The sequence below is a fragment of the Neomonachus schauinslandi genome, chromosome 6 (assembly GCF_002201575.2).
Source record: "Neomonachus schauinslandi chromosome 6, ASM220157v2, whole genome shotgun sequence".
NCBI lineage: Eukaryota > Metazoa > Chordata > Mammalia > Carnivora > Phocidae > Neomonachus > Neomonachus schauinslandi.
This window is the reverse complement of record NC_058408.1, coordinates 124,867,144-124,893,446: the sequence shown is the minus strand read 5'-3', so window position 1 is coordinate 124,893,446 and position 26,303 is coordinate 124,867,144. Positions and strand designations below refer to the sequence as shown.

The 26,303-nt window shown below is 53.3% G+C and overlaps 1 protein-coding gene across 8 annotated transcripts; it reads left to right on the top strand.

Moving 5' to 3' along the window:
* Nucleotides 1–24,970, top strand: HPS1 (HPS1 biogenesis of lysosomal organelles complex 3 subunit 1). 8 transcript variants are annotated; one of them, XM_044916123.1, is made up of 21 exons: nt 1–33; nt 1,510–1,623; nt 3,442–3,549; nt 3,766–3,774; nt 8,331–8,468; nt 8,688–8,830; nt 9,216–9,324; nt 11,500–11,660; nt 12,159–12,261; nt 12,832–12,930; nt 13,019–13,088; nt 14,960–15,015; nt 16,222–16,389; nt 16,485–16,664; nt 17,615–17,676; nt 18,200–18,334; nt 18,417–18,482; nt 19,531–19,675; nt 21,671–21,889; nt 23,681–23,763; nt 24,229–24,907. In XM_044916123.1, the coding sequence occupies exons 3-21, from the start codon at nt 3,442–3,444 to the stop codon at nt 24,389–24,391; spliced, it is 2,217 nt and encodes a 738-aa protein (XP_044772058.1). In that variant the 5' UTR covers nt 1–33; nt 1,510–1,623; the 3' UTR covers nt 24,392–24,907. The 8 variants fall into 8 exon arrangements, 7 of the variants coding, with proteins under 7 accessions (XP_044772058.1, XP_021555361.1, XP_021555363.1 ...); XR_002480874.1 differs by lacking the exon at nt 3,766–3,774 and having other exon boundaries at nt 24,229–24,448; nt 24,640–24,907; XM_021699686.2 differs by lacking the exon at nt 3,766–3,774 and having other exon boundaries at nt 24,229–24,970.
* Nucleotides 24,971–26,303: the final 1,333 nt, after the last annotated feature.

The window sequence follows — 26,303 nt, the reverse complement described above, 5'->3', positions numbered from 1 at the left end:
CCGGGCTGCTGGGCGGTGTAGGGCGGCGAGCCGGTACGTGGGCCTCGCCTTCGGTCCGAGCGCCGTCCCGTGCGGCCCCTCCGTGGGTGGCGGGGCTTCCTGGCTCCCCCACCCACGCGCGGCCCTCCCGGAAGTGGGGGCGGGCCCCACCTCGGCCGCACAGACCCCGCCCGTCTGGCCCGGGGCTGGCCGCCTCACCTCTCGGAGCCTAAGTTTCTGCAGCCACGGAATGGGGCGGGCGCCCCCAGCCGGGCCTTCTTCCCAGGGTAGCTGTGAGCTTCGCGGGGGCTTGGGGGTGCTGCATAAACTGTGGAGTGCGGGGCACACAGGAAGGCGCCATGGGGCGGGCGCCCCGCGGATTCTCTCTCCCGGGTCGTCCCGCCCAGCAGGGGCAAGGCCGGGGCCCGGACGGAGCCGAGCGCCCCGAAACAGAGCTGCTGGGAGGCCGGCGCGGCGGCCTGAGGGCGTTCGCTGGGGCAGGTGGTGAAAATGGGGCCGGGGGTTTTCCCCAGGTTGGCCCCGCGCCATCTGGAGCTCCAGTGAGGCCTGTGGGACCTCTTGAGAGCAGGATAGAGAGAACAGGGAAATCACAAAATGACACCACCGGCAAGGTTCGCTTTCCAACAACAGTAGAACCTAATGTCCACTGCAAAGCATTTCCACTTTTCCGGGAATAGGTCATTAAGGCCGGTCATGCCGGTCATGTAGCTAGTCTTAGTTACGCTGCAAAAGATGCTGAGCCCCTCACTATCCTTTCTTGCCTCTTACTTGCTTACAACGTTTGGTTTCCGAGTTAGGTTACAGCTTTATGTTATTCCTGCCTTTTATCATCAAAATGTGAATGATTCTGGAGCCAGTATAGTTCACCCTGTTATTTGACAAAGGGAAGCTGGGAAATAACAAGGGAAAGTAAGCCCACTTCTGTGTAAGAAAGCAGAGTTTGCTAAGTGCTTCCCGCCTGGTTATTCTGTTTTTCCCTTTAACCCTGTAGGGAGGTAGAGCAGGGGTTTGAGACAGAGAGTTGCCTTGGCCAAGTCGAAACTAGAACCAGGTCTCTGGTGCCTTTTTTGGTTTCCTTCATCGTCCCAGGATGTCCCCTCCCTTCTGGGCCTGCTTCCCTGTGGGTCTGGGGTGTGCTGTGCTGTCTCCCCAGTCACTCCTAGCAAGCCCGTTGGGGCTGCTCAGGGCGGGTTTGCTGACCACACCAGGGCTCTGAGTGACCCACGGTAAAATGAGAGTGCCCGGAAGGAAACAGGAGGTGGGAATTAATGTTTGTGGGCCCCTGCTATGTGGAAAGGACTGTGCTGGCGGGTTCGTGTTGCGGGGAGTGCGGGGGTAGGGATACAGGGCACCCGCGCCTCCTGGCTGTGGGGTGTATGTTCTGAGCAGACGGCCTAAGGGCCGGAGGGAGACGTGTGACTGCTGAGTCCTTCGTCAGCTGGTACTCCCAGAAATGGACAGCAGTCAGATGAGAGGCTCTGCTTGCCCTCATGACCTCTCTGTGTTAAGCATTTGCAGGACCCGAGATGCCGTGCTGCTCTCCGTGAGCTGGTCGTCGAGTGTGCCTCCTGCAGCCTTGTGAACCTCCGGCTGTGTGCAGGCTCCGCGGTGCTCCTTGCCAAGGTGGATGATCCTGCCTGCCCTGGGGGCGGAGCGGAGGCAGACGGCACCCACTCTGGGGCTGCTCTGGGGCAACGGGCGGCACACACCAGGGCAGGCAGCGGACTGAGCCTTCCCTGTCCCCCCCACCCCCTGCCCCAGCTCTGCCTGCTCATGTCACCTTTGCCTGTTTGCTCCTTCCTCCCCTGCCTCCGGGCCGTCATCAAGGCCTACCACCCTAAGCTACACCTCTTGCATCGGCCCCTTCCTCTCCTGGCCTCCGCCCAAGGAGTGAGCCCCCATTACCTCACACCAGGATCCTTAACCTCACCCACCTGCGCCCAGCACGTCACTCCCCATAGCCTTCCCACCCTACAGAGGGCTGTCCGCTGCTGACCACCCTCCATGCTGTAGCCCACCATTGCCCCGCACACACGCTCCCTTCCCATCAGGCCTGCCCCTCGAGCCCCTGTCTTTGTCACACTCACCTGGGAGTCCCAGAGCCGCCTCTTCCACATCACCTGCCCTCAGCCAGCAGCCTTTGCTTCACACTCGTTTGCTCTCCCCATCTCTGCCTGGTGTTGAGCAATTCCATGGGAATAGGCTGCATTCTTTGTTCACTGTCGAGGAACCACCTTGAGGCCAGGTGCTCGGAGTTAGAGTTGATAAACTCCCCCCCCCCCCCCCGGGAGACTGGGGAGGAATTCAGTAAGTGGGGCCACCAAGCTGGGCGCCTAGGGGATCCCAAAGAGTGTCACTGAGTCCGAGGCCTTAAGATGCTGTGATCCTGTTTGAAACTGGACATCTCCTCAGGGGGCAGTCAGAGCAGAGTTTTCTGGTCATTATCATGTCTCGGCACACGTACAACGCGATCTTGTCCGTGTGGTGCACTGAGGTACAAGAGATGTGAAACCCCTGCCTGGGGTTTTCTCATCTGCAAGCAGCTGACCTGAGAATTTGGACCTCACCTGGCTTGGTCAGGCTGCCCCCGGGTTGAGAGGATCAATGTCTTGCTGCCCCCCCCCAACCCCCCGGGGAATGAAAGGCACAGTGTGGGACGCTCTGGGCTGAGACTCTCCCCACTGATGAATAATGAGACACATTTTGTATAATCAGGCATTAAAATATGTGGCACAGAAGGTGCATGTGTGGGTGGTGGGGAAGGCAGTTTGGGAGGGCCAAAGGTCCAGGGGGGTGTGGCTGAGGAAGCCAAAAAAGTGTGAGCGTGAACTGTGGACAAGGTTAGGCAGCCTCTGCTTCCACCCAGAGCAGGAGGAACTCGTGAATGACGTTATGTCATGCTGAACCCACTCCCAGGGGCTTTGAAGCTTGTCTTCTGGAGCTGTTTTTGCCTTGAGGAGAAACACGTTTCTGAACTGCCTGGAGAGAGGTGCATTAGCCTCCCTCCACCTAGACCAGGCACTGAGGGCCATGAGCCACCATCCTGCCTGCCCCTCTTGGGCAGTTGATCCTCTGTCCAGACCCGGAGTGGGGTCCTTCCGTATGCTCGGTGTAGGTGGGCCCATGATGAGTCTGACGATCTGGCAAGAGGCGCTGGAAAACAGAGGCAAGAGCCCCAGCCTTAGGCCTGGGTTTAGATCCCAGGAGCTCCAAGCTGTGCTAAGGCCTGCTCTAGAAAGTGGGAGGAACTAAAGATCCCTACCTCCTCAGCTGGTTGTGAGGGTGTGACGAAATAATAGCAGGAAGGCCCTTGTCCTGGAGCCCGGTGCCCTGTGAGGGCTCAGTAGGTGTTTGCTGGGGTTATGATCCTCTTCGTTACTCGGGCTGAGCTTCCGGATAAAGGGGCTGGGAGGTGACCTTGACCTTGCTTCTCCCTGGCAGATGAAGTGCGTCTTAGTGGCCACAGAAGGTGCAGAGGTCCTCTTCTACTGGGCAGACGAGGAGTTTGCCGAGAGTCTGCGGCTGAAGTTCGGGTTTGAGGGAGAAGAGGTGAGTGCAGGGCTGGAGGGGTTTGGGAGGGAACAACAGCACAGGGAGAACCTGCCCACCCGCTCCTGGCCCAGCCTGAGGAACTAACAGGGTGGTGCGTGCGGTCCAGAGCCCTGCGCACCCAGCTGCTCATCCTCAGAGGTTGGCCTCTTGATGCTCTCGAGTTAGTGAGCTCACCCCTACTCCACCAGGGCTCATCAGGCTAAATGAGAGTAGGAGGAGGAGGTAGAGTTTAAATCCCACAACAGAGAAATTTGGTGTCCTCGTTTTCTCTCCCTAAAAAGTTTAGCATAAGCTTAACACATCAATTTTTTAAACGGCTACATTAAGGTATAATAGACATACTGTACACTGAACATTCTCAAAGGGTACGATTTGAGATATGCGTGTGCACGCGTGCACACACACACACCTGTGATTCTGTCACAATCAATAAAATACATTTGTCATCCTGAAAGTTTGTGACCCCTCCCCCACCTTCCCCAACCTGGGCAATCACCAGTCTGCTTTCTGTCACAAGAGAGGACTTTGTATTTTTTAGGCTTTTAGGTAAATGAAGTCATACAGTATACACTCAAAGTGGCTTTGGTCTGGCTTCTATCTCAGCATAATTTTGAGATTTATCCATGTTGCAGCAGGTAGGAGTAGTGTGTTCCTTGTCCCTGCTGGGCGGGAGGTCGTCTGTGGTATCGGCGTGTCATGGTTGGTGTGTCCGTGCACCTGTTGATGGGAACTGTGGCCCATTTTTCACTCTTCCCAATAAAACAGATATGAACATTCATGTGCAGGTCTTTGTATGAACGTCGCCTTTCACTTTTCTTGGGTCAATAGCTGGGCTAGAAGGGCTAGATCGTTGGAGGTATATGCTAAACTTTGTAAGCAACTGCCAGACTGGGCCAGAGGGGTTGTAGCGTATCCAGCCCACTACGCATGTAGGAGACTTCCCCTTCCATACCCTCGCTAACACTTGCTGTGGTCTTTTTAATTTTAGCCATTCTAATAGGTGTCTCTCGGAATCTCATTGTCTTACAATTTTCATGTCCTATTGGCTGATGATTTTGACATCATTTCATGTGCTTATTTGCCCTCTGTGTCTTTTTTCATTGAAGTCGGTTCACATTTTGCCCATCTTTTTGTTGGGTAGGTGATTTCTTAGGATTCTTACTGAGTTTTGAGAGAGTTACGTAGTTTGGATGCAAGTCCTTTATTCGGTAAGTGTTTTGCAAATATTTTCTTCCAGTCTGTGTGTTGTCTTCCCATCCATTAACTGGTATTTTGTAAAGAGCAGAAGTTTTTCATTTTGATAACTCCAGTGTATCCATTTTTTGCTTTTAGGGAATCACGCTTTTGGTGTCATATCTAAGAAATCTTTGTCCAACCCTAGATCACAGAGTTTTCCCTCTATCTTCTTCCGGACGTTTCATAGTTTCTGCTTTTATATTAGGTCTAATGATCCCCTTTGAATTTTTGTATATGATGTAAAGTATGGATGAAGGTTTATCTTTTGCGTATGGACATCCAGAGTGACCCTGAAATATTACAGCTCGGAGATAGTTGTCATTTTCACTCATAATTTCTACTCTGTGTTTGAAAGGAGTGATTTATTTTGAAAATTTTCTCCAGATGAATTTTGGATTCAACATTTCCGCAGGGAAAGCAGTAGAGAGAGTTCTGGCATTTCTGCCACAGCCCTGACGGGTGGCCTGCCAGCCCCTTCTCGCTCTACTGGGCGTGATCACCAGCTGAGCCAGTTCTGCATGAGCAGCTTAATCCACCCAACATCACCAATATTCTTGTCACAGTCTTTAGGAATAAAGATATCAGCAGAGATCATGACATTCTAGTGGTTTTCTTTAAGCTAAAAAATAAGTCCATCTATGAGGCTTTTTTATTTTTAGCAGTCAATACATATAGTTCTTTTTTTTTTTTAATTTTTTTTAAAGATTTTATTTATTTATTTGACAGAGAGAGACACAGCGAGAGAGGGAGCACAAGTGGGGAGTGGGAGAGGGAGAAGCAGGCTTTCCGCCGAGCAGGGAGCCCAGTGTGGGGCTCGATCCCAGAACCTTGGGATCATGACCTGAGCCGAAGGCAGACGCTTAACGACTGAGCCACCCAGGCGCCCCTCTTTTTTTCTTTTCTAAAGATGATTTATTTTAGAGAGAGAGTGCAAGCGGGGAGAGGGGCAGAAGGAGAGCGAGAGGGAGAGAATCTCAGACAGCCTCCCTGCTGAGCGCAGAGCCCAACACGGGACTCAGTCTCGGGACCCCGAGATCATGACCTGAGCTGAAAACAAGTCGAATGCTTAACTGACTGAGCCACCCAGGCACCCCAATACATAAAGTTTTAATATTTTTGTTCTTAAACTTCTATTTCAATCAGGTCAGTTGAAGAAGCCAACATTCAGTAGGCCTCTGTATCCCCAGAACCTGCCATAATATTGACAGAAAGGCACTCAGTATATTGGTGAATGTACGAATAAAACAAGCAAAAGAAGCAAGTTATCTGTTGGTGTTTATCTTCTTTATTGAAAGCCTTATAAAGGAACAAAATCCTGATTTTTCAGTTCCTAAGTGACTAAAGAAAAAAATGTCTTTAAAGTTTTATTTTTATGTACACAACACTTATTTTTTTCCCCGATTCTATAAATAACATGAATTAATTGTAGGAAATTGGGAAATATAGAGAAATCGTTTTTAAATGACCCATAATTCTAGTACCAGAGCCATTAGCTCTTCTATGTATTTCCTTTGGGTCTTTATCTTTTATATGTAGTTGGGATCATACCACATTTACAGTTCTATTTTCTGTTTTTCCACTTGTCATTATATCAAAAGCATTATTCTTTTTTGTTAAATATTCTCAAAAGCATAAATCTTAATGGAAGCATTATATTCCAGTGTATAAATAAATGTACCACTTATCTGACCATTTTTCCCATACTGGACATGTATATTGTTTCTAGTTTGCTAAAATTATTGCTGTAGGGAACATTTATGCTTGAATTTGATCCCACATCTCATTATTTCCTTAGGATAATTTCCTATAAATAGAAACATTGATTCAAAAGCCGTTCAAAGATAATGTACCACTTTATAATTCCAAGTAATAGTAATTCCTTTACACTCTGCCTATGCCAAATATTTTCATCTTCCCAACCTTTAAAAAAAAAAAACTTGCTACACCTGCAGAAAAAGCCACTACTTAAAAAACGAGTTGCTGTTCGCAATCTAGATTTTTAAGTGACTTTCTGTTAACATAATCTGTTTGTGACAGTTCAAGAAAATTGTGGCACATGAGCAGTTCAACAAACGTTTGCCTCTGTGGAGGGATATTCATTCAATGAATATTAACTGAGAACCTACTATGCGTGAAGCAGTGGGTGAAGCAGTGACCGTAACAACATGATCTGCTGTCACGGAACTTAGGGCTGCAGAGGGAGGAGGAAAGACAGTGAACGGGGTGGAAATAAACACATGAGTTCAGGGAATGTTAAATGTACCGAGGAAGTTAAACGGTGTGAGGTAAGGAGTGACGGGTCAGGGTGGCCGAGATGGTCAGGAGAGGGGCCATCTGAGCTGGGCCCAGGGGGTGGGCAGGAACCACTGCTAAAGCTGGACCCACGTCGGCTCCTGAGTGCTGAGGAAGTTGGAAGGAAATCCTCACCACAGCACTGCGTCCCGCTCCTGTTGTAAATGCTGCACGTTTACAACATGCATCTCTGCCCTATCCCTGATCATTGCCCCTGGTTGGTTGCCTATTTTTCTTTTCAAGGCAAGGTCTGACTCGTCTCCTTTCAGATTTCACAAGCTCAGAGTCAGGATTTGGCTTTCTCCATATTGCAGTCAAGTCTTCCAAGATCAGCATAGGGAAGATCAGCTGTTCTCTTTTCCCATTCCATTGAAGAGGGTTTGAGTGGTGCCAGCAAATTTGTCCAGTTTCTCTTTGGTTCTGTTTGTTTTGTTCCTGATTTTGGAGGGCGGAGAGAATGGTTGGAGGAAGAGCTCCTAAAAGTGAAGGTGGGCTTGTTATGGAAACGGGGGCACTACAGAAGCATAAAAAGTGCGGGAAGTCTCATACTCTCTCAGCCAGAAGGAATAACTTTAGCAGCATTGCATTGACTTTCTTAATATGTTTTCAATACTTGGTTTTTTCTATGTGTTTTAAAATACTACTCACAACAATTTTTATTAACATATCATCAGAAGAATCTTCCATGTCATTGAAACATTCCCCTATTTGAGGTGGCTTTGCCTTCTTCCGTCATTTAGCTGAGCTGTTATTAACTGTTTCGCTGGTGCAGAGCATTTCAGGTTTTTACAGTTGCTTGCTGCTGTACATTATGCTGCAGTGAACATCTTTGTGCGCATCTCTGCCCTATCCCTGATCATTGTCCTTAGGATACATTCCCTGGAAGTAGACCTAACTGCAACAAAAAGCATGGACTTTAGGACACGTAGAGAACTTCCTTAGAGTCGGTCAGTGCTCCGTTAAATGCCCCACACGTTCCACTGTGGAGATGTGGCCTAAGTCCTTAATGTTTCCTTCTGGATTTGGAGGCAGAACGGCACAGGTAGCTGGCCGACCCCTCCCAGCCTTTTCTCACTAGCACCCAGGTGCTGGGGGCAGTCTCCTCTTGCCTCCTTCCTGTCAGGGCGGTGGTACCTTCCAGGCAGGTCTAAAACTACGGACACCCTTGCTAGTGAGGCCTGGGTTTTGTCCATTCCTTTGTCGCTAGGGTCTGGCACTCCAAGCGCTGTTACTTTCTTCCCCTCTTGCAGCTTCCTCCCATGGAGGACCAGCTCAGCACCCTCCTGGCCCCAGTCATCATCTCCTCCATGACCATGCTGGAGAAGCTCTCAGATACATACACGTGCTTCTCAACAGAAAATGGCAACTATCTGTACGTCCTTCACCTGGTGAGTGTGTAACCCCTGAGCCCATGTTCCTCTTCCCTCGGTGCCGTGGGCGGTCTGTCCACATGCCTCGCCCTTACCTTGAACTTCAGACTCCTTTAGAAAGCAGAAACCGCCCTATCAAAATCCCCTGGGACCTAGGCCCCCCCTCAATCTCCTCCGGGATCAGGCCAGGTGAGGGGTCCCCTGGGGCTGGCTCACACCAGCCCCCTCCGCCTACAGTTTGGAGAATGCCTGTTCATTGCCATCAATGGAGACCACATGGAGGGCGAGGGTGACCTGCGGCAGAAGCTGTGCGTGCTCAAGTACCTGTTCGAGGTGCACTTCGGGCTGGTCACCATGGATGGCCAGCTCATCCGAAAGGAGTGAGTCCTCGTCTCGGTCCCCTTTGGGTCCTTTGCCAAGCACCCTGTCAGGCCGTGCAGCAGGTGGCCGGCCTCTGTGAGGCTGCTCATTCGTACTCCACCCCTGGCTCCTTTCTGGAGACTCTCTAGCTGACCTCGTGTCGTATGTCCGTGTATGAAGGAAACTGAGAGGTGAAGTGTTTGCTCAGGCGCCTACCTCCTGGTTCTGTGCCAGTCCCCCTCCGCGGCCAGGGCGCAGCCTGGACCAGCCCTTCCATGCTCAGAGGGCTCTCCTGCTTGTCGCCTCAAGTCACACGAGCTCGCCCAGCCCTGACGGTAACTCTGCTCCTTTGGTTGAAAGTGGGGACAGGCAGCTTTCTCAGGGTCTGTCCTGCTCTGCCCCCAGGCTGCGGCCCCCGGACCTTGAGCAGCGCATCCAGGTGTGGGAGCACTTCCAGAGCCTGCTGTGGACGTACGGCCGCCTGCGGGAGCAGGAGCAGTGCTTCGCTGTGGAGGTGACTACTGGGCACGGGAGGCCTCGGGCCACAGGGGTGTCAGGTCAGAGGGCTGAGGAGCTTTAAGGCCAAGTTTTGACACACACACACCACCCCCCACGTCATGAGTGAGGTCATAGACCCTCAGACTCTTATCTTTAGAAGGTTGCTCTTTGTGGCCTCATGGTGGGTTCGATACTCTGATGGGGCTCCCTACAATAAAACAGTGAGATCCTAGATAAAACAGGCTTTTTAATGCAGTTTGGGGCTCACAGTAAATTATGGAAATTCTGAAGATAGCTCCCTCAATTCTGATCGCCACCCCCCCCCCCAATTGAGCTGAAACTAGCATGGACAGTAGTGAAAAAGCAGCAGCACTAAAGGCAGGAAGGCCTGAGTGCAATCAGAGCCTTAATTAGGCCCTCAGCAGCTGGGGGCTGAGCCCGAGATCCCCGCGCCAAGGCCCGGCCTGAGGAGCTCAGGTGGTCGCTGCAGGTACCGCTGCTGGTTCCCTGTAGAGACAAACACAGATTTCCTCCCGAGTGGCAGTTCTCACCCTCAGGGTACATCCGAATCATCTGGAGGGCTTGTGAGATAAGGGTTGCCGGGCCCCACTTTTCTCATGGGTGGAGGTGGTCTGGGGATTCTAGAATTTGCATTTCTGACAAGTTCGCTGGTGAAGCTGATTATGTGGGTCCAGGAACTGCACTTTGAAAGCTACTGCTTTAGAGGACAGGTTCGGAGCAAACAAATAGGAGCTCAGAACTGACAGACGCACAAGGACATGAGCCACCACGAGTGAGAGGAAAACCAGTCACCAATAGATTTAGATCCCAGGGAGCTTGATATACTGGAATTATTAGGTCCAGAACATAAAATAACTCTGAAATATTTAAAGACATAAAAGCTAAACAAGAACCCATATAGGTACTTAAGAAATAAAAACATAATTGTTAAAATAAAAACCTCAAGGATGGTTTAAATAGTAGATGAGACATAAGTAGAAAGAGAGTTAGTGGACTGGAAAATAGATCTAAAGGATTTGTTTTCACACCCCGCTCCCTCACTCTTCTGATAAATGTGTAGTACCTACTGTATGCTAAGAGGTGTGCCAGGCCCCGGGAACAGAGATGAGTAAGGTCCGTCACTGCCCTTGAGACGAAATCAGCTGTACATATATGCCTGAAAACACAATAAAGCATCCTGGGTGCTGCCTATTTGGTTTCCCATCTGAATCCATGGTGGCACGAGGGATGGTGTTACCAGCTCTTTCTGAGACATCGGAAAAGGCTTCTTGTAGGAGATGGTCTAATGCAGTTAACTTAAAATCCACACTCCTTCCAGAACCGACCAGGCCCTGTATGACCTGCCGCTGCAGGACTCCGCCCCAGCCTCACCTCATGCCCCTCTGCCCTTACTGCGCCCTGGCCTCCCAGGACTTCTTTGCATTTCAGGAGCACTGGATATTTAATTCTGTGCAGTTCAGTAGTCATTAGCTACATTTGGCTATTGAGCATTTGAAATCTAGTTTGTCCAAATTGAGTTATGCTGTACATGTAGAATATACACTGGATTTTGGTGACTTAGTACAAAAAAAGAGTGTCAAACATCCCATTAATAATGCTTTTATATTGTATGTTGAAATGATAAGATTTTAGGTATATTGGGTAAAATAAATCATTAAAATTAATTTCACCTATTTCTTTTTACTTTTTAAATGTAGTTACTAGCAAATTTTAAATTATGCATAGGGCTTACCTTATAGATCCATCCGACAGCACCGCTGTAAACTCTCTTCCCAGCTCAGGGCCTTTGCATATGCTCTTTTCTTGGCTTGCAGCCTTCTCCCCCTCTACTCTCTCTAACAGGATTTCTTGTTCTTTAGATATCAATTTAGAGGTGACTTCCTCAAGGACATTTTCTTCGGACACCCTACCCAAGTTGGTACCAGGTGTTTCCTACACAACACTTAGAGTTGGCATTTCTCTTGTCTCTTTCCTTGCATATTGTCTGTCTCACCCACTAGAGTCCAGTGACCAGACCATAAGCCCCAGGAAGGCTGGCCCAGGTCGCCCTGTTCCCAAGTGTCTGGCACGTAGCATGCGTTCAGCATGGACTGAGCGAATATACCCACCAGCCAGGACCTGGAGCAGGGGAGGGTGGTCGGTAACACGGCTTCCTTTCCCTGCCCGCCAGGCTGTGGAGCGGTTGATTCACCCTCAGCTCTGTGAGCTGTGCATAGAGGCCCTGGAGCGGCACGTCATCCAGGCTGTGAACTCCAGCCCCGAGAGGGCCGGCGAGGAGGCCCTGCACGCCTTCCTGCTTGTACACTCCAAGCTGCTGGCCTTCTACTCCAGGTGAGCCCTGGTCCCAGCAGGCAGCGGCCCAGACCCTTGCCTCCGCCCCCACCCCCAGTCCCTTATTCCCTCTACCTGAAAAGCACCACCTCCCCAGCCAAGAAGATCTTCAAGACCCGTCTCTTCCCTGAAGCCTCCTTAACTCTTCAGTTCTTGACCCTCTCAGTTCATTCCCTCCTCTGAATTAGGTCTTTCTGGAACACTGTCTCCGAATCTGAATTCTAGAACTTCCCCATAGGCTGTGACTGGTCCCCAGTGGTTTCTCATTGGTGGGTTTTTTTTTCTTTAATACACCAAGTTTTATTTTAAAAATTAATGAACTGATTAATTTTATTTGTACCTTGCCTTTCTCCAAGAAGAATGAAGCCAGCTGACACATTCATAAATTCCTTGAGAGCAGGGACCCTGCTCCAAACTCCCTTAACCTGCCTGCCCCTCGCCCGCTGTTACCTGCAGGGGGCGCCAGCGTGCACTGACAGCCGGCTGCTCTCTCTGCAGCCACAGTGCCAGTTCCCTGCGCCCAGCTGACCTCCTCGCCCTCATCCTCCTGGTCCAGGATCGCTACCCCAGCGAGAGCACAGTGGAGGATGACGACCCTCAGGTCTTGGGCCAGCTCCCCGGGCAGTTCCAAAACCCAGCCTGCAGAGTGCTGGGCAGGCCACCTGGGGAGGCTGTGTTTCTGCATCACAGTTCTGGGCAGGCTTTTGGCTTCCTGCTGTGTTCAGACGTAACAGGAATTCTAGAATGCATGTGCTTTAGTCAGTGAGAAGGGCAGATTTTTGGAGTCCCTGCTGCTCTAGGCCTCGGTTCCCTTATCTGTGCAATGGGACAAGGGTTGTTTGGAGTAGAGGGGACAGTTTACCTAGAGGCCAGCGGTGCCTGGGGTGCTCGGTAGGTGCTAGCCACCATCCTCGCCCATACCGTCCCCGTTATTGGCAGCGGCTTGGTTGCCAGTGTGTTGGAATTTCGGGAATTTCAGCAGTTCTGGAGAAAGACTAGGCCACCTAGAGTTGAAACCTGGGTGGAAACTGAGGACGCCCCCCCCCAGGGCTGCGTGGTGGCGGGGGGCGCAGGGGTGGAGGGCTGTGGGCAGAAGTGCTGGGCTCCCTGGGGAGGCGGGGAGGAGTGAGCAGAGGAGGAGCTCTAACTAGGTCTCCCTTGCTGATGGCAGCCTTCCCCGCGGAAGCCATGGAGCAGCCAGAGCATCCCCGTGCAGCAGGCCTGGGGCCCTGCTTCCACAGCTCGGGCCAGGAGGAGTTCTGCAGCAACCGTGTGTGGAGGGGAGCGGGGCCCAGGGTTGAGCCCTTAGGAGACGCTCTCCCAGCCCTCGGCCCAAGATGCCCTCTTCTCCCTCCCAGGAGACGGACAGCTTCTCCCTCCCTGAGGAGTACTTCACACCAGCTCCTTCCCCCGGGGAGCACAGCTCAGGTGAGGCCTGGGGAGGAGCCGGAGGAGGGGGCTGGAGCACAGGATGCTGCCCACAGGTCCTCCTCTGCCCCCCCACTCTCACCAGCTCCAGCCTGAATGAAAGCTCGGCTACTCAGATGATTCCTAAAGCTGTGTGACAAGCTGATTTCATTTGAAAAGTCATCTCCCATAGGTGTATTCTCTGCCTTTTTTTTTAAATCAATTAATCCGTGACTAAAATTAAGTAATAATCATTTGATTTCAAGTATAATGGTTTAAAAGGTACATATTCTATTTCTATACCTTACCTGTTTTTCCAGACGATGTGGGTGGGTAAACAATAAACAGAAACGAAAAATAATCAAAATGTTGCTAACAAGACAATAGACAACACTGCTGAAAAAAAAGATAAGCCAAAATCCGTACTGTTGTAGTCCCTCTGAATGGGCATCACATTTACCTCTGCAGCTCCTGGGGAGAAGGAAGGATCGTATGGCTCACGTCACCTAATAGAGGAAGGCCAGGGGTTCAGGAGAAGACACTTCTCAGGGACTGAGTTTTGAAAGGAATTTACTGTGTGGTGTCCTTAAGCCACTGGTTCTCAACCCTGGCTGCACGTGAGAACCAGCCAGGCCGCTTCAGCCAGACCAGTGAAGCTATAGTCTGTAGGCTGGGACCCAGGTATGAATACTTCTAGAAACTTGCCCTGTGAGGCCAGTGAGCATCAGCGTGGAGCCAGCCCTAGGCGCAGATCTAGGTTAGCGCGGTGGCTCTAAGCCCTGCTGCATGGTGGGCTTACCGAGGGATCTTTAAAAACTCCCGAAGCCGGGCCTGCCTGTGCCAGAGGTTGGGACTTAATGGATCTGAGATGTGACCTGGGCATCAAGATTTTCAAAAAGTCTCACATGCAGCCGCAGTTGAAAACTAGTGGGTTAGATGTTCCTAACTTGAAGTCCGTGGATGGGCTTCGAGGAGCCTGGGACCCCTGAGATCCCACACCAGCTCCTGTAGACTTACACATTCCTCTGGGCCCCGGGGTCCGTGGCTGTCCTCTGGTCCCTAAGCTCTCCGTGAGCCCAGAACACATCAAGAGACACTGCTTTGGGGTGATCACCAAAGCTCCTTTTTCTTCTTACTGCTCCCTTCTCTCATTCATCACAGTCCTCCTCCTGGCCTCTTTCTCAGTGGTTAGTTTTTATGCCTCAGAGCTGTAAATAATGCCATTTCCCAGTGCCTGGAACTCACCGCTTAGGAATGGCTTGAGTTGTACTCATTCATTTGTAAATCAGGTGTTCAGAATGTATCTATCAACGGGCTTCCCTAGAGAGACATGATTACAAATGATGGCTTTTTGCAATGAAATATAAGGGAGAACAATATTATTACAAACATGTAATATTTCAGATATGTAGTGGGTTCAGTAAGTTTCTGTGAGCTCTGCTGGGAAAGGGAAGCCGCTCAATTCCCTGTGCATAGTAGGTGCTCAGTAAAAGTTTGCTGATTGAATAAGTGTGCTGCCTTCTGGGAGAGAGGCACCGTGGTAGACAGGGAGGGACCTGAAGGAGTGAGAGGGTGGAATCAAGGAGGGGATTCAGGGGGCCAAGGGGGGGCATGCCCCCCCCCCCCCGCCACTGCCAGGTATATCCTCAGGAGCCTGCACCCAGCAGCTGGCCTTGCGGGGAGCTTCTCTTGCCCAGGCTGCTCTAACCTGCGACTGCAGAGCGCACCCTGCACTTACAACTTGGGGTCAGATGAGCAGGGCAGTGCTGCTCCAACCCCTACTAAGTGCCCTCGCCCCTGCCAGGTACTCTGCCCCACCCTCCCCTTCTGACACACTGCTGAGCCGTTGTTCACGTTTTCACGTTATTTATATTATCACCTGTGTCCTGTAGGTAGCACCATCTGGCTGGATGGGGGCACCCCACCCACGGATGCTCCCCAGGTCCAGGTGAGTTCCTCCTGGGGGAGGGAAGATCCACCAGGCACCAGCTGATCTGAGATGCTGCGGTGGACACTGGGGACTCTGAGGTGTCTGCTCCCCGTAACTCCGCACAGGGCCGGCCCTCCTGCTGCCACCTCAGGGCTGGTCAGTGCGGGGGACAGAGCTCGTCCCAGAGGCCGGGGCCAGGAGGGTGGGTGGTGGGTGAAGGGTGACCTCAACTCCTGAGGAATCCCACCCTCCTCACTGTTGTTGGGACTGAAAGTCCAACTTAATTTGTGATGACTTTTTAAGTTAGAACGTAAGTATATTCATTGTAGAAAAATTAGGAAATACAAAAGTATGAAAAGGAATAAAAATCACTCAGTCACTCTTAATCCTTCCCCCAGATGTTAACTACTATTAAGATTTTGGGGTGTTTCTGTCTTCTCTCTGATTTTACGTTCGTATATGTATGTATACATGTATGTATGTATATTTATACATTACATGTATTTTTTTCTTTTACCAAATTTGAATCCTAATGTCCTTCATTACACTGTTTTCCTTAAGCATTTTTCCATTTACTCCGCACTAGTGTGTAAGGAATAAGAGTCCGTCACGTGCCTCCATTACTTATTTAGCAGATCCGCACAACAGCTAGTACATTGTTGCTAGTTTTTTGGCTGTTCTCACAGTGCAGTGCCATCCTGATAGAGAAGGTCTCGTGGCATCTCTGGTGATTTCCTCAATTCTCTACTTTTTCCCACTAAAGCCCTTCTTACTTACTTAGTAAGGCTAGAGTCTTGCTCATTTAGTCCTTCCACGCCTCAGTTTCCCCCATGGGACCAGCGGTCTGGATGTTCTCAGGGTGGGTAGAATGACAGCGTTATTGACATGCCTTTGTCCGAGTGAAGGCCCGGGACAGAGCTCCCCCCACCCCCGACCTTTCTGCCCTTTAAGTCTCTTTTCTACCACCCACCCCAGTTCCTGTTCCTCATGGCTTGCCACCCAGTCCTGACTCCGGGTAGAATGGCTCCGAGGAGGCAGGGGAGCTGCTGGGGCCATGGTAACAGAGCGCAGGAATTGAAGAGCTGGATTTCGTGGAGCTAAAGTGTTTACTCCCATGGTTCACAGGGGAGACAGCGAATGGGCAACCATGGGTGGGTGCGTGAGGCAGAGGCCAGGCGGCTCCCCCACCCCAGCCCTCCCACGGACAGCTCTTCTTCTCCGCAGATAGCTGAAGACACCCTCCAGACACTGGTGCCTCCCTCCCCAGTCGCTTCCGGCCCCAGAAGGGTTTTCCTAGATGCCAATGTGAAGGAGAGCCACTGCCCCATGGTGCCCCACACCGCCTACTGCCTGCCCCTGTGGCCGGGCATCAACATGGTGCTCCTGACCAAGGTAGGAGCGACCCCCACCTCCCTTAGCAGTGCCCCAGCCTGGACGCCTTCCCGCAGGCTGCCCCTGTTCATCCTGCCCTGCGCTTCTTCCCTTAGGGCCCCAGCACCCCCCTGGCCCTCGTCCTGTACCAGCTGCTGGATGGGTTTTCCCTACTGGAGAAGAAGCTGAAGGAGGGGCAGGAGGCCGGGAGCACCCTGCGGTCCCTCCCCTTCATGGGCGACCTGCGGCAGAGGATGGATAAGTTTGTCAAGAATCGCGGGGGGCAAGAGATTCAGGTGAGGCTCAGTTGCCAGATATAGCGGCCTCTGGGAGAAGCAGGGCCGGGGTGGCAAGATCTGTTCTGTCCACACTCGGGGGGGTGGCCCCACCGCGGGCCCGTGATCCTTGTTTCCCGCATCACGAAGTGATAACAGAAACTTAGCAGTATGTTCAGAGCATTTTGACGTGAGTTTGGCAGAACATGAATTCGAATTCCCGTGTTTTATGTGAGGAAACTGGGGCTCAGATTACTGGGCGGGTGAGTGGCAGGAGCAGAGCCTGACTCTACACCACCGTGAAGGCCAGCAGCCTGCGCCCGGCACCCCTCACAGCCCAGGTCGGAGATGAGGCTGGAGGGGCCTAGACGGTAGAAATGCACAGTCTCCTCCGGGGGCCTCCAAGGAGTTCAGGAGGGGTAGGTCACCCAGGGGAAGCAGCTGGTGGCGCTTGGGTCATCTGAGGACCCGAGATTCACTGTGGCCGCCACACACGTGTGTCTGAAAATGAGAAGAAGGGTTGGAGGAGGCAGAGCGAGGAGTGCCTCGGGCCATCACGGTGAGTGTGGGGGTCGGATGTAAAGTCCCCCTTTAAGGAGCTCGCTAGGGCCGCACCTCAGCACCCCAGTGCCTGCTCCACGTCCTCCTGTTTGGGGCCCTCGCCTGCCCTCCGACAGCATTAGTTTACACGTCTTTGCGGGCTCGGCAGTGAGCCCCGTGCTTGCTGCACAGAAACTGCTCTTTAAAGAACCACTGACTGAAGAGAACGGTATGTATGGCGGGGTGCGGAGAGCTGGGGGGGGACCTGCCAGAGAGCCAGCTTGACTGTGTGAGGGCAGCTGCGTGCCGAGCCTAAATACTCAAGCGGGCGAGAGGTGTGGGTCCCTCACTGAGCGCAACATTGCAAGGGTCTCCTCTGGACCTCACTGTGGGGCTGTCAGCGTGAAGCCAACCTGTCCCCTGTCCTACAGAGCACCTGGCTGGAGTTCAAGAGCAAGGCTTTCTCCAGGAGTGAACCTGGATCGTCCTGGGAGTGAGTGGTGGGCTCTGAGGATGGGGGGAGTCATTTGGACAGAGGGGCAGGTTCCTCCAGGCCAAGAGGGAGAGGGTGTTCAGGAAGGTGCTCAGGAGGGCGAGGGGCTTCCCAGAGAGCGGAGTCCGGCCCGCAGACGCCGGAGGGAGGCTGGGAGGCAGAGGGGCTGCAGGTGGAGGAGAGGGCCTTGAGGACTTAACGTGGGACAGAGGGCTCAGGTTCCCGCCCAGCCTCAGCCCTGAAGGGTGCTCTTCCTCTCATTTCTCCATAAAATAAACCATGGGGGTGGGGCGAGATTCCAGGAGCTTCCACCCAAGTACCGTGCACTACACTGGGGGCAACCCGGGGAGCTGCCTCCGGTGTCTCTGAGGGCAGGGGTGTGCTTCAGCAGCTGTGTCTGTCACCGGTCAGGGGGTGACCCATGGGATGAAGTGGGTCCTAGGTGTGTGTGTCCCCAGCGCACATGCGGACAGCCCCCCTCCAGGGCCCTTCCCACTGTCATGCTCTCCTCTCCTGATGCCAGGCTGCTCCAGGCGTGTGGGAAGGTGAAGCGGCAGCTTTGTGCCATCTACCGTCTCAGCTTCCTGACCACAGCTCCAGGCCGGGGGGGCCCCCATCTGCCCCAGCAGCTGCAGGGCCAGGTGCAGGCCATCATGCAGTAAGTATGGGTGCGGCCCCCGCTAGCCGGAGCGGGAGCTGAGGCACCACACCCCACCCGCCTCCCCCTGCTTCCCCGGCAGAGAGAAGCTGATGGACTGGAAGGACTTCTTGTTGGTGAAGAGTAGGAGGAACGTCACCATGGTGTCATATCCTCATGCCCGAGTCCCTCATGTCTGTATGTCCCCCACACCTGCCCACTCTGCAGGACTCTGGACTTTTGGGAAGGAGCAGATATATTCCACCACCTCAGCATCTTTTCTCTGAAGAATAGGAGATATGGTCATGGGTGTCTTGTCTGTAGGAATGCTCCAGGACTGAAATTTCACAAATCCCAGCTGTCCCTCAGTGACTTCATAAAAGCTTTGGGGATTATGTTGACAGTGTCCAGCCAGCAAAGTGGTAACAGCTATTCCAGGCAGGGCAGGGGTCCTGGGGTCAGGTAGGTTAGAGAGGCTGTGTCCTCCTTAGATGTCACAGTACACAGTGGAACGTGAAGGCTCTGAGAAGGCCTGCACCAAAAATGTTTATCCCTCTTTAAAAAACCCTATCCAAGACCTGTTTAACCCTTTTATTATTGGAATACTAGTTTTATCGAAGACTGATTTCCTCTGGAACTTTATATAAAGCAGCTTTTCCTGTATTAAGGTCTCAGTATGCAGGTGAAAGGGATGACAGAGGCCCCCTTTAGCCACCAGCCACCACCCTGCCATGTTGGCTGTTCCCTTCCAGTGGGAACCTTCCAGCTTCAGAAGGTGAAGTGTGGAGAGGGAAACAAAACCACGCCGAGGTGTGTGGGTTGGGCGGTCAGCTAGGCTCATTCGTAGGTAGGTAGCTCTGCTCTCACACCAGCCTCACCATGTATGTGATTTAAACTCTTCCCTCGTGAAAATGATGAAAAAAGAACATTCGCTATTCCTGTTGGGTCTAGAACTCCCCAGGTTAGATGTGCCAGTGTCCAGGAATCCGTTGTACTTGCATAGGAGAATTTCACCCGGTTGGGGGTTCAGAGGTAAAGAGGCCTGGGAAAACAGGGACCCTAGGAGGTTGGCTGACATGGCAGCTGTGGGGAGAGGTGGGCATGGCAGGCCTGGCCTCCGGACTCCACTGCTTAGCCTTGCCGAAAGCCTAGGTGGAGGACAGAGTAGCATTCTCCCTGGTCCCTGGCTTTGTGAGCACCTTAACTCCGACCTTCACCTACCTAGAAGACTTCCCGGGCTTGGTGCATTTCATCTATGTGGACCGCACGACCGGCCAGATGGTGGCCCCTTCCCTCAGCAGCAGTAAAAGGATTTCGTCGGAGCTGGGCAGGGGGCCACTGGCCACCTTCATCAGAACCAAGGTAACCATTGCTCGGCCCGGGTCCTCTTCACCCCCGTCAGATGAGACGTGCTGGCCTGACCCCTGTCCAGGAAAGACTGATGCCCCCCACCCTTGGGGCTCCCCTGAGGCCTTGAGCACACCCCGCTTTAACCCTACTGTACTCTTCTGTCAGTGTCTGCACGCAGCTGGTCTGCAGGCTCCTAAGGATAGCAGCTGGGCCTCGTCACTCTAGGGTCCTGGCATCCGGGGCCACATGGGCCTCAGTCGATGTCAGGGGCACCTTCCTCGGTGTCTTCTAATGTGCCTGAAGGAGCAAGTCTGGGCAGTGAGGTCAGAGGGGGAAACGGCCAGGGCCTAATATTGTGCTTGGCATAAATAAATCCCAATAAGTATTTGTTGAATGAACTCAAATGGAAAGAAGAAACACAAGGTTATCCAGTTTGGATACAGGATTTAACACTAGGTGGTTTGTACTAAAGAAACATTCACTGGGGGTTCTTATATTCTCTTTAATAGACTGTTTCATGGCAAACTAGTATGTGTATATTTATATACTATACATGTGGTAGGTAGTCTAGTATAAACATCTGTTAGATTCATCTAAAGTACACGCTAATAGTTAAAATCAAGAGAGTGACAAAAGGCGGGGTGGGCTCTGCCTTTCCCTGGCCGTGTGGCCCCAGGGCATTACTTAGAGTGTCTGTGTGCTCATCTGTGAAAGAAGCTGGTGCTACTGTTGATGTACACGGGGGGCAACAATTACAGACACGTGAGATGCTGCGGGTTAAATACTCAGCACGGTATGTGGCTCAGAAGATCAACAGAATTCATGGAGCAGTTGCTGGTACCAGCCTCTCCAGCCATGTTTCCGGAGATTGTCAGGGGTTCTCTGGCTGCATTTCTTTGCATTGTTTTTCTGTGCAGTTTTTTGCCATTGGTCATAATCTTGGATCATTCCGTAGATGCAATTGTGTTTACCCACGTTTTCGCTTTCTATCTGATGCATTTCCTCATGTCATTAATTCTTCATGAACATGATTTTTAACAAGTCCACAATAGTCCATCATGTGGATGTAACATAATTTCCTTAGCCATTTCCCCAATGTTGAACAGTTAGATTGTTTCCAGGCTTTCGCGGTCATAAATAATTCTGCAGCACACACCTTTGTGCATCCATCTTTGTCCTCATCTCTGATTATTTTCTCAATATGGATTCCCAGAAATGGAATTACTAAGTCAAATGGGAGGAATGTTTTTAAGGTTATTGATACACGTTGTCAAATTGCTTTCCTGAAAATACAGCAAATCCACGTATTTGCTTGCAGATGTAATTAGACATTACGCTGTAGTCAGGTTTGCCGTGAATCATGTAAGCCTTCAGCTAAGCTCATCAGGCCTTTTCCAGCCCTGGAGAATGGAGGAGTCAGGCTGCCCTTGCTCTCCTCCCCCGGGCAGGTCACAGGCAGCATGGAAGCCCTTGGATTAGGCAAGAGAATGTCCCCGAGGGGATCCAAGGCACATTGTCCCTCGGTCCCTATGTTTCTGTTGGACCTCTTGGTGAGCCCTGGTTGGGACTTCAGCCCTGGAGAGAGCGCATGCCTGGCTCAGGGTCCTCTGTGCTCACACGCCCCACAGCACCTTCCTGGCATAGAGCCTACGCCCCTGGCGGGGACTGGTGGGCGGGTGGCCCTGGACAGCAGGTCGGGTTTCCAGGTGGCCACACCCTTGTCTCCTGTTGTGTTACCTAACAATGTCCTTGTCTTTTTTCTGGGCTGAATGATCAGTTTACTAGTTTATGGCCTCTGTGCATAGTCAAGTTACGTGAAGGGTTTTTACATGTATTTTATTGTCACAGTAACTGAGGAGGGGTAGTCCATCCACCCACCCAACCGATAATGATTTACTTTTGAGCTCCTGCTCTGACCCAGGCCATGCCCGGCACTCAGGAAACAGGTGAGCTGGAGCAGCCGCTGGCCTTCCGGGAGCTCCTCCTCCTCGAGTGCTTTTCTTCCAGAGCCGGGAGCCTGAGCCTTGGGCCCCCTGTGGGGAGAGGGCCGACGCCGCGGGCCCTGGGGAGGCCGTCGGGGCCGCCACGAGCACGCTCTCCGCCTGTCCCCAGGTCTGGTGTCTGATCCGGCTGGCGCGCAGATACTTGCAGAAGGGCTACAGCACGCTGCTGTTCCGGGAGGGCGACTTCTGCTTCTCCTACTTCCTGTGGTTCGAGAACGAGATGGTGGGTGCGGCCAGGTCCCTGGTCAGGACCGTCCGAAATGCTTTCCTCTCTGCTCACTCCGGGACCCCTTTCTTCTGCACTGCGTTCAGTCTGTCTCTCTCTCATCTCTTCTCGTCCCTAGTGGGGCTGACAGGGAGGCACAGCTGTGGGCACCCAGACCTCGGGGGTCCCGTGTTCAGGGGTGCTTTGTGACCCCTCCAGCAGCTGTCTGAACGACTCGTGCTATCACTCAAGGTGGTGTCCAGGTCGCACGCGAACACATGGACGCATGCCCCTCGAGAACGGCTGCTCACACTTGCTTCCGCGTCGCCAGCTGCGCTTACAGAGCATGGCACGCTGTCGTTCCCATTGTAGAGGCCGATAAACCGAGGTTCAGAGCCGTGTAGCAACCTGCGCAAGGTGAAGAGGACAGTATGGCCTCCTGGCCCGGTATTTCTCGCTCTAGACCTCACTGTTACTCCAGTGTAAGCACAGGTCATGGGAGCTCACTGCCTGTTTCTCTCTCTCTTTCTTTCCTGTTTCTCTTTGTTTTCTCCTCACTTGTCACTTTGAGTCCGTGTTCCAGCTCTCTGTCCATTTCTTCTGCCCCTCATGCCCCCTCCACCCCCACCGGGCCCTGCCCTCTCCCTGGCAACAGCCCTCCTTCGCTCTGCCCCGAGAGTGATGGCCAGCACCTTCCAGAGTACAGGCTGCTTCCTGGATCTCAACCTCCCGTCCTCCCAGCCTGTGCCATGGTTGGGGCAGGGATCATTGGCCCCATTTTACAGATAGAGACACTGATGCCTGGAGATCAAACTCCGTGCCCAGGGCCACCAAGGTCATAAATGAAGAAGCCAGAACCCAGGCTCAGCTCTCCTGGCCGACAGGCTCCCATCGGCGCTCTGAGCCCAGGATGTGTGTATGACCTTTACCTTAGCTTCTAGGGAGAGGCAGGGCTTTGTGTGTGTGGCTGTCCCGACGGAGTGACAGACTGCAGTAGGGCTGTGGGGGGCAGAGCCAGCTGTGGAGGCTGCCTGCCCTGTGCCGTCTTGGGCAGCCGCCTAGCACGCTGAGTGTACCTCCTCGCCCGCAGGACGGGCCCACGGTGCCCACATGAGCATGGAGACGAGCCCCATGACCGTGCCCGACGCACAGTGGCTGCCCAGAGCATCTTAATTCCCTCTCCTCCTTTTCCTTTTTTTTTTTTTTAAGATTTTATTTGAGAGAGAGTAGAGCGATCGAGAGAGAGAGAGCATGAATGGGAGGGGGGGCAGAGGGAGAAGCAGACTCCCCGCTGATCAGGGAGCCCGATGCGGGACTCGATCCCAGGACCCCGGGATCATGACCTGAGCCGAAGGCAGACGCTTAACCAACTGAGCCACCCGGACGTCTCCCTTCTCCTCCTCACCCTGCCCTGGAGATTGTGGTCGCTTTCACAGCAGAGACTTGGGCCTTTTGATAATGCCTAGCCCTTCAAGACCCTGCATGCCACCTCCCAGGGTCGCCCTCCTGGCAGCCCACCTGAGCTCGTGCGGGTCCCTGAGCCAGGTCCATGCACTGATGGGAGTGAGAACTACCACATGTGTACCGGGCAGGACACTCAGAGCTTTATATACATCACCTCCAGTGTTCGCTGGGAGGTTACTGTTAGTCCCACTTCACAGTTGAGAAAACGAGGTAAAAAGAGGTCCAAGCAGCAAGCACCCAGCGCGCGGGGCTGAGCCAGGCCTTGAACATGGTGTCTGACTCAGGCTCATGTTCTCTCCACCACGCCACCACCTCCCCCTGTAAGACCTTCTTCCTCTTCCGCAGGGGTACAAACTCCAGATAATAGAGGTGCCCATCCTCTCGGATGACTCGGCCTCCGTCGGCGTGCTGGGAGGAGACTACTACAGGTGACCCTGATTCACAAGGCTGCTGGGAACAGTGGGTGCCCAGCAAGTGCCACTTCCCCATGGGGAGCAGCTCCTGCTCCAGGAACGCCCCCCAAGAAGCCCTCGGTGGAAGCTCTTTGCTGCCCAGCCCCGTGTTCAGTGAGGGGGGTGGGTGGGAGCACGCCCGGGTTTCTGCCCGTCTCTGGCGGCCACGCCGTTGGCAGCACCTGCCAGCGTCCGTGCTGGGCCCTCGGGCTTCCCTGCCGGCTCTGTGGCTTCCCGCGGCCTGGACATGGCCGTCAGCAGGCCCCACGCAGGGCTGGGAACCCAAAGGGGTGGACCGCGCGGCCCAGGGCCGAGCCTCGTGCGGTTGGCCAGGTGCCGGGGCCTCGCGAGGTGACAGTGTCCGTGCCGTGCCGGGAGGGGCGCCTGCGTCTGGGAGGGCTGCTGGGGCCCCGCTCCTGAATCCCACCCCCCTTCCTCCAGGAAGCTCCTGCGCTGCTACAGCAAGGGCCACCCCGCCGAGGCCGTCAAGTGCCACGAGCTGCTGGCCCTCCACCTGTCGGTCATCCCCACAGACGTGCTGGTGCAGCAGGCCGGCGAGCTGGCCCGGCGCCTGTGGGAGACCTCCCACCTCCCCTTGCTCTAGGCCAGGGCGCCGCAGTCTGGCTGTGCACCCCGGCCCCCTGCAGAGCAGCCGCTAAGGGTAGGACAGCCCCCCGGCTCTCTTAAAGAAACCACCTAGACTAGGCTCCCCTTCAGGTTCCAAACCCCCAAATCCTTCTCTTTGGGGGAGGAGGGAGGCCAGGGGGTCCCTTGGTCTCCTTAAAAGAATAGTGGCTGTGAGGTTAGAACTGGGGCACCTGCTTTCAGAGCTGCCTCTGCCTTGATCCCCAGGAGACAGGACGTCCCCAGGGTCTGCGGGTGTCTGAAGATACCTCCTTTATGCTTTCCTTGGAGTGGAGAAAGAGGTTCCTCGGGAAGCCGTTTCCCTCCCCAAATGCAAGGTGCTGCCTTGGCTGGGTGGGCCACTTCCTCTCTGCAGCTCTGGGCGGGTTTCCGACACTCTACACCCGTTTCCCCCGCGTTCGGAGGGATAGCACCTACCTCTCAGGGTGGTTGTGAGGGCTGCCCAGCACGCGGCAGGTGCTCAATAAATGTTGGTTGTGGTCACTGTTGTTCAAGCCAAACGTGCCTGGGCTCCTGGGCTCTTCCTGGTGCGTAGAAGTCCTGGTCCATCCACACCCTGCTCCGTCCTGACTCCTGCCTCAGCCCCACCTCAGAGATCCGTGTCCCTCGGTCCTCTGGATCCCAGGCAGAGGTTTATAAAAACTCCCCAGCCGATCCCTGTGTGCCCTGGGTTGAGAACCACTGCCTCAGGGGGACGGCCCCTCTCCTGTCACCTAGAAGCTCCCACCGCAGGTCAGGGCACCCGAGCCCTGGGACTGGGGAGCATCTGCTGCGGGGAGGAGAGAAGCACCGTGCAGGAGGAGGCACCCAGGCAGCGTTTCTGACCGGCTGACAGCAGCCAGCCCTTCCATGTCTTCAGTCTTGAGCCAAAATTCACGCAAAGACTCTTTTCTGTTAAGGAAACAGCTGGTGGGGGTGAGGGGGGGGCAGAACCACACCTCACACTAATGTCCTCAGACGTGGCAGTGAGGGACAGTCACCTGAGGTGCCTGGAACCACATGCCTCCTTAATATCTTGACTTTACGAATGGAAATTTAACATCAGTTGTGGAAAACACAGGAGAGCACAAAGCGGGGGAAAGTAAGTCTAGATGCCCACTGCTGCTTAGGGTACCCGCTTCTGTCACCTACTGTTGTCCCTTAATTTTTAGTAGCTGCATGATGTCGACATGTCTAGTTGAACCAATCCCCCGAATTTTTCAATATTGTAACACTGGAGCAAGCATCCTGCATCAGACTCCAGCATAGTTTCACACACAGTGTAAACCTGACGTGCGGACGGGTGTCTCTTTCATGAGTAGAAGGATCGCGGAAGGCTCTCCTGCTCAGACGCACCTTCCCTGCATACTCTCCCAATTTTAAGGTGCATTTCTAATAGCGGGTTTCTAGAATATGGACAGATGTCATGGCAGTACAGAAACTCAACTCTTGGGTGCTTTTTTCCTCTAACAAGAGGAATGGCCTGCTAGCTAATGGGCAGAGAACAAAGGAGCTCCTAATTCCAGGCAGTCCAAAGCATAGCAAGAAAGTGTGTTAGCTGAAGATATTTGTGGATGTGATCTTTAATCCTTGAGGATTCTGGGGATATTGGAAAGGTGCCAAAGACGAGAGGGATGTCCAGGCTGTCAAAAGAAGGCGGCGAACCCCAAACTCCCCAGCCCTTGCAGGCTCCCGCGGCAGTCTATTCTGAGTGCAAGGTGTTTCAGGGTCTGGGAGGGAGCACGCAGCTCTCCAGGGACTGCAGCGACAGATGTCCCCCCCCCACCCCCATAGTTTTGCTGAGGCCCTGGTCAAGGCGACCCTGTGGGGTGTAGAGCCGCTCACCATCCTGCAGGTGGAAAGATGGGGAGCTAGGGCAGAGTCTGACCAGT

What these genes read in the sequence shown, in the direction of transcription:
- HPS1 (XM_044916123.1), top strand. Translation starts at nt 3,442, where the DNA reads ATGAAGTGCGTCTTAGTGGCCACAGAAGGTGCAGAGGTCCTCTTCTAC. An exon ending in ATCTGTACGTCCTTCACCTG is followed by an intron (nt 8,469 to 8,687) that starts GTGAGTGTGTAA and finishes CTCCGCCTACAG; the next exon opens with TTTGGAGAATGCCTGTTCAT. An exon ending in CTGCTGGCCTTCTACTCCAG is followed by an intron (nt 11,661 to 12,158) that starts GTGAGCCCTGGT and finishes CTCTCTCTGCAG; the next exon opens with CCACAGTGCCAGTTCCCTGC.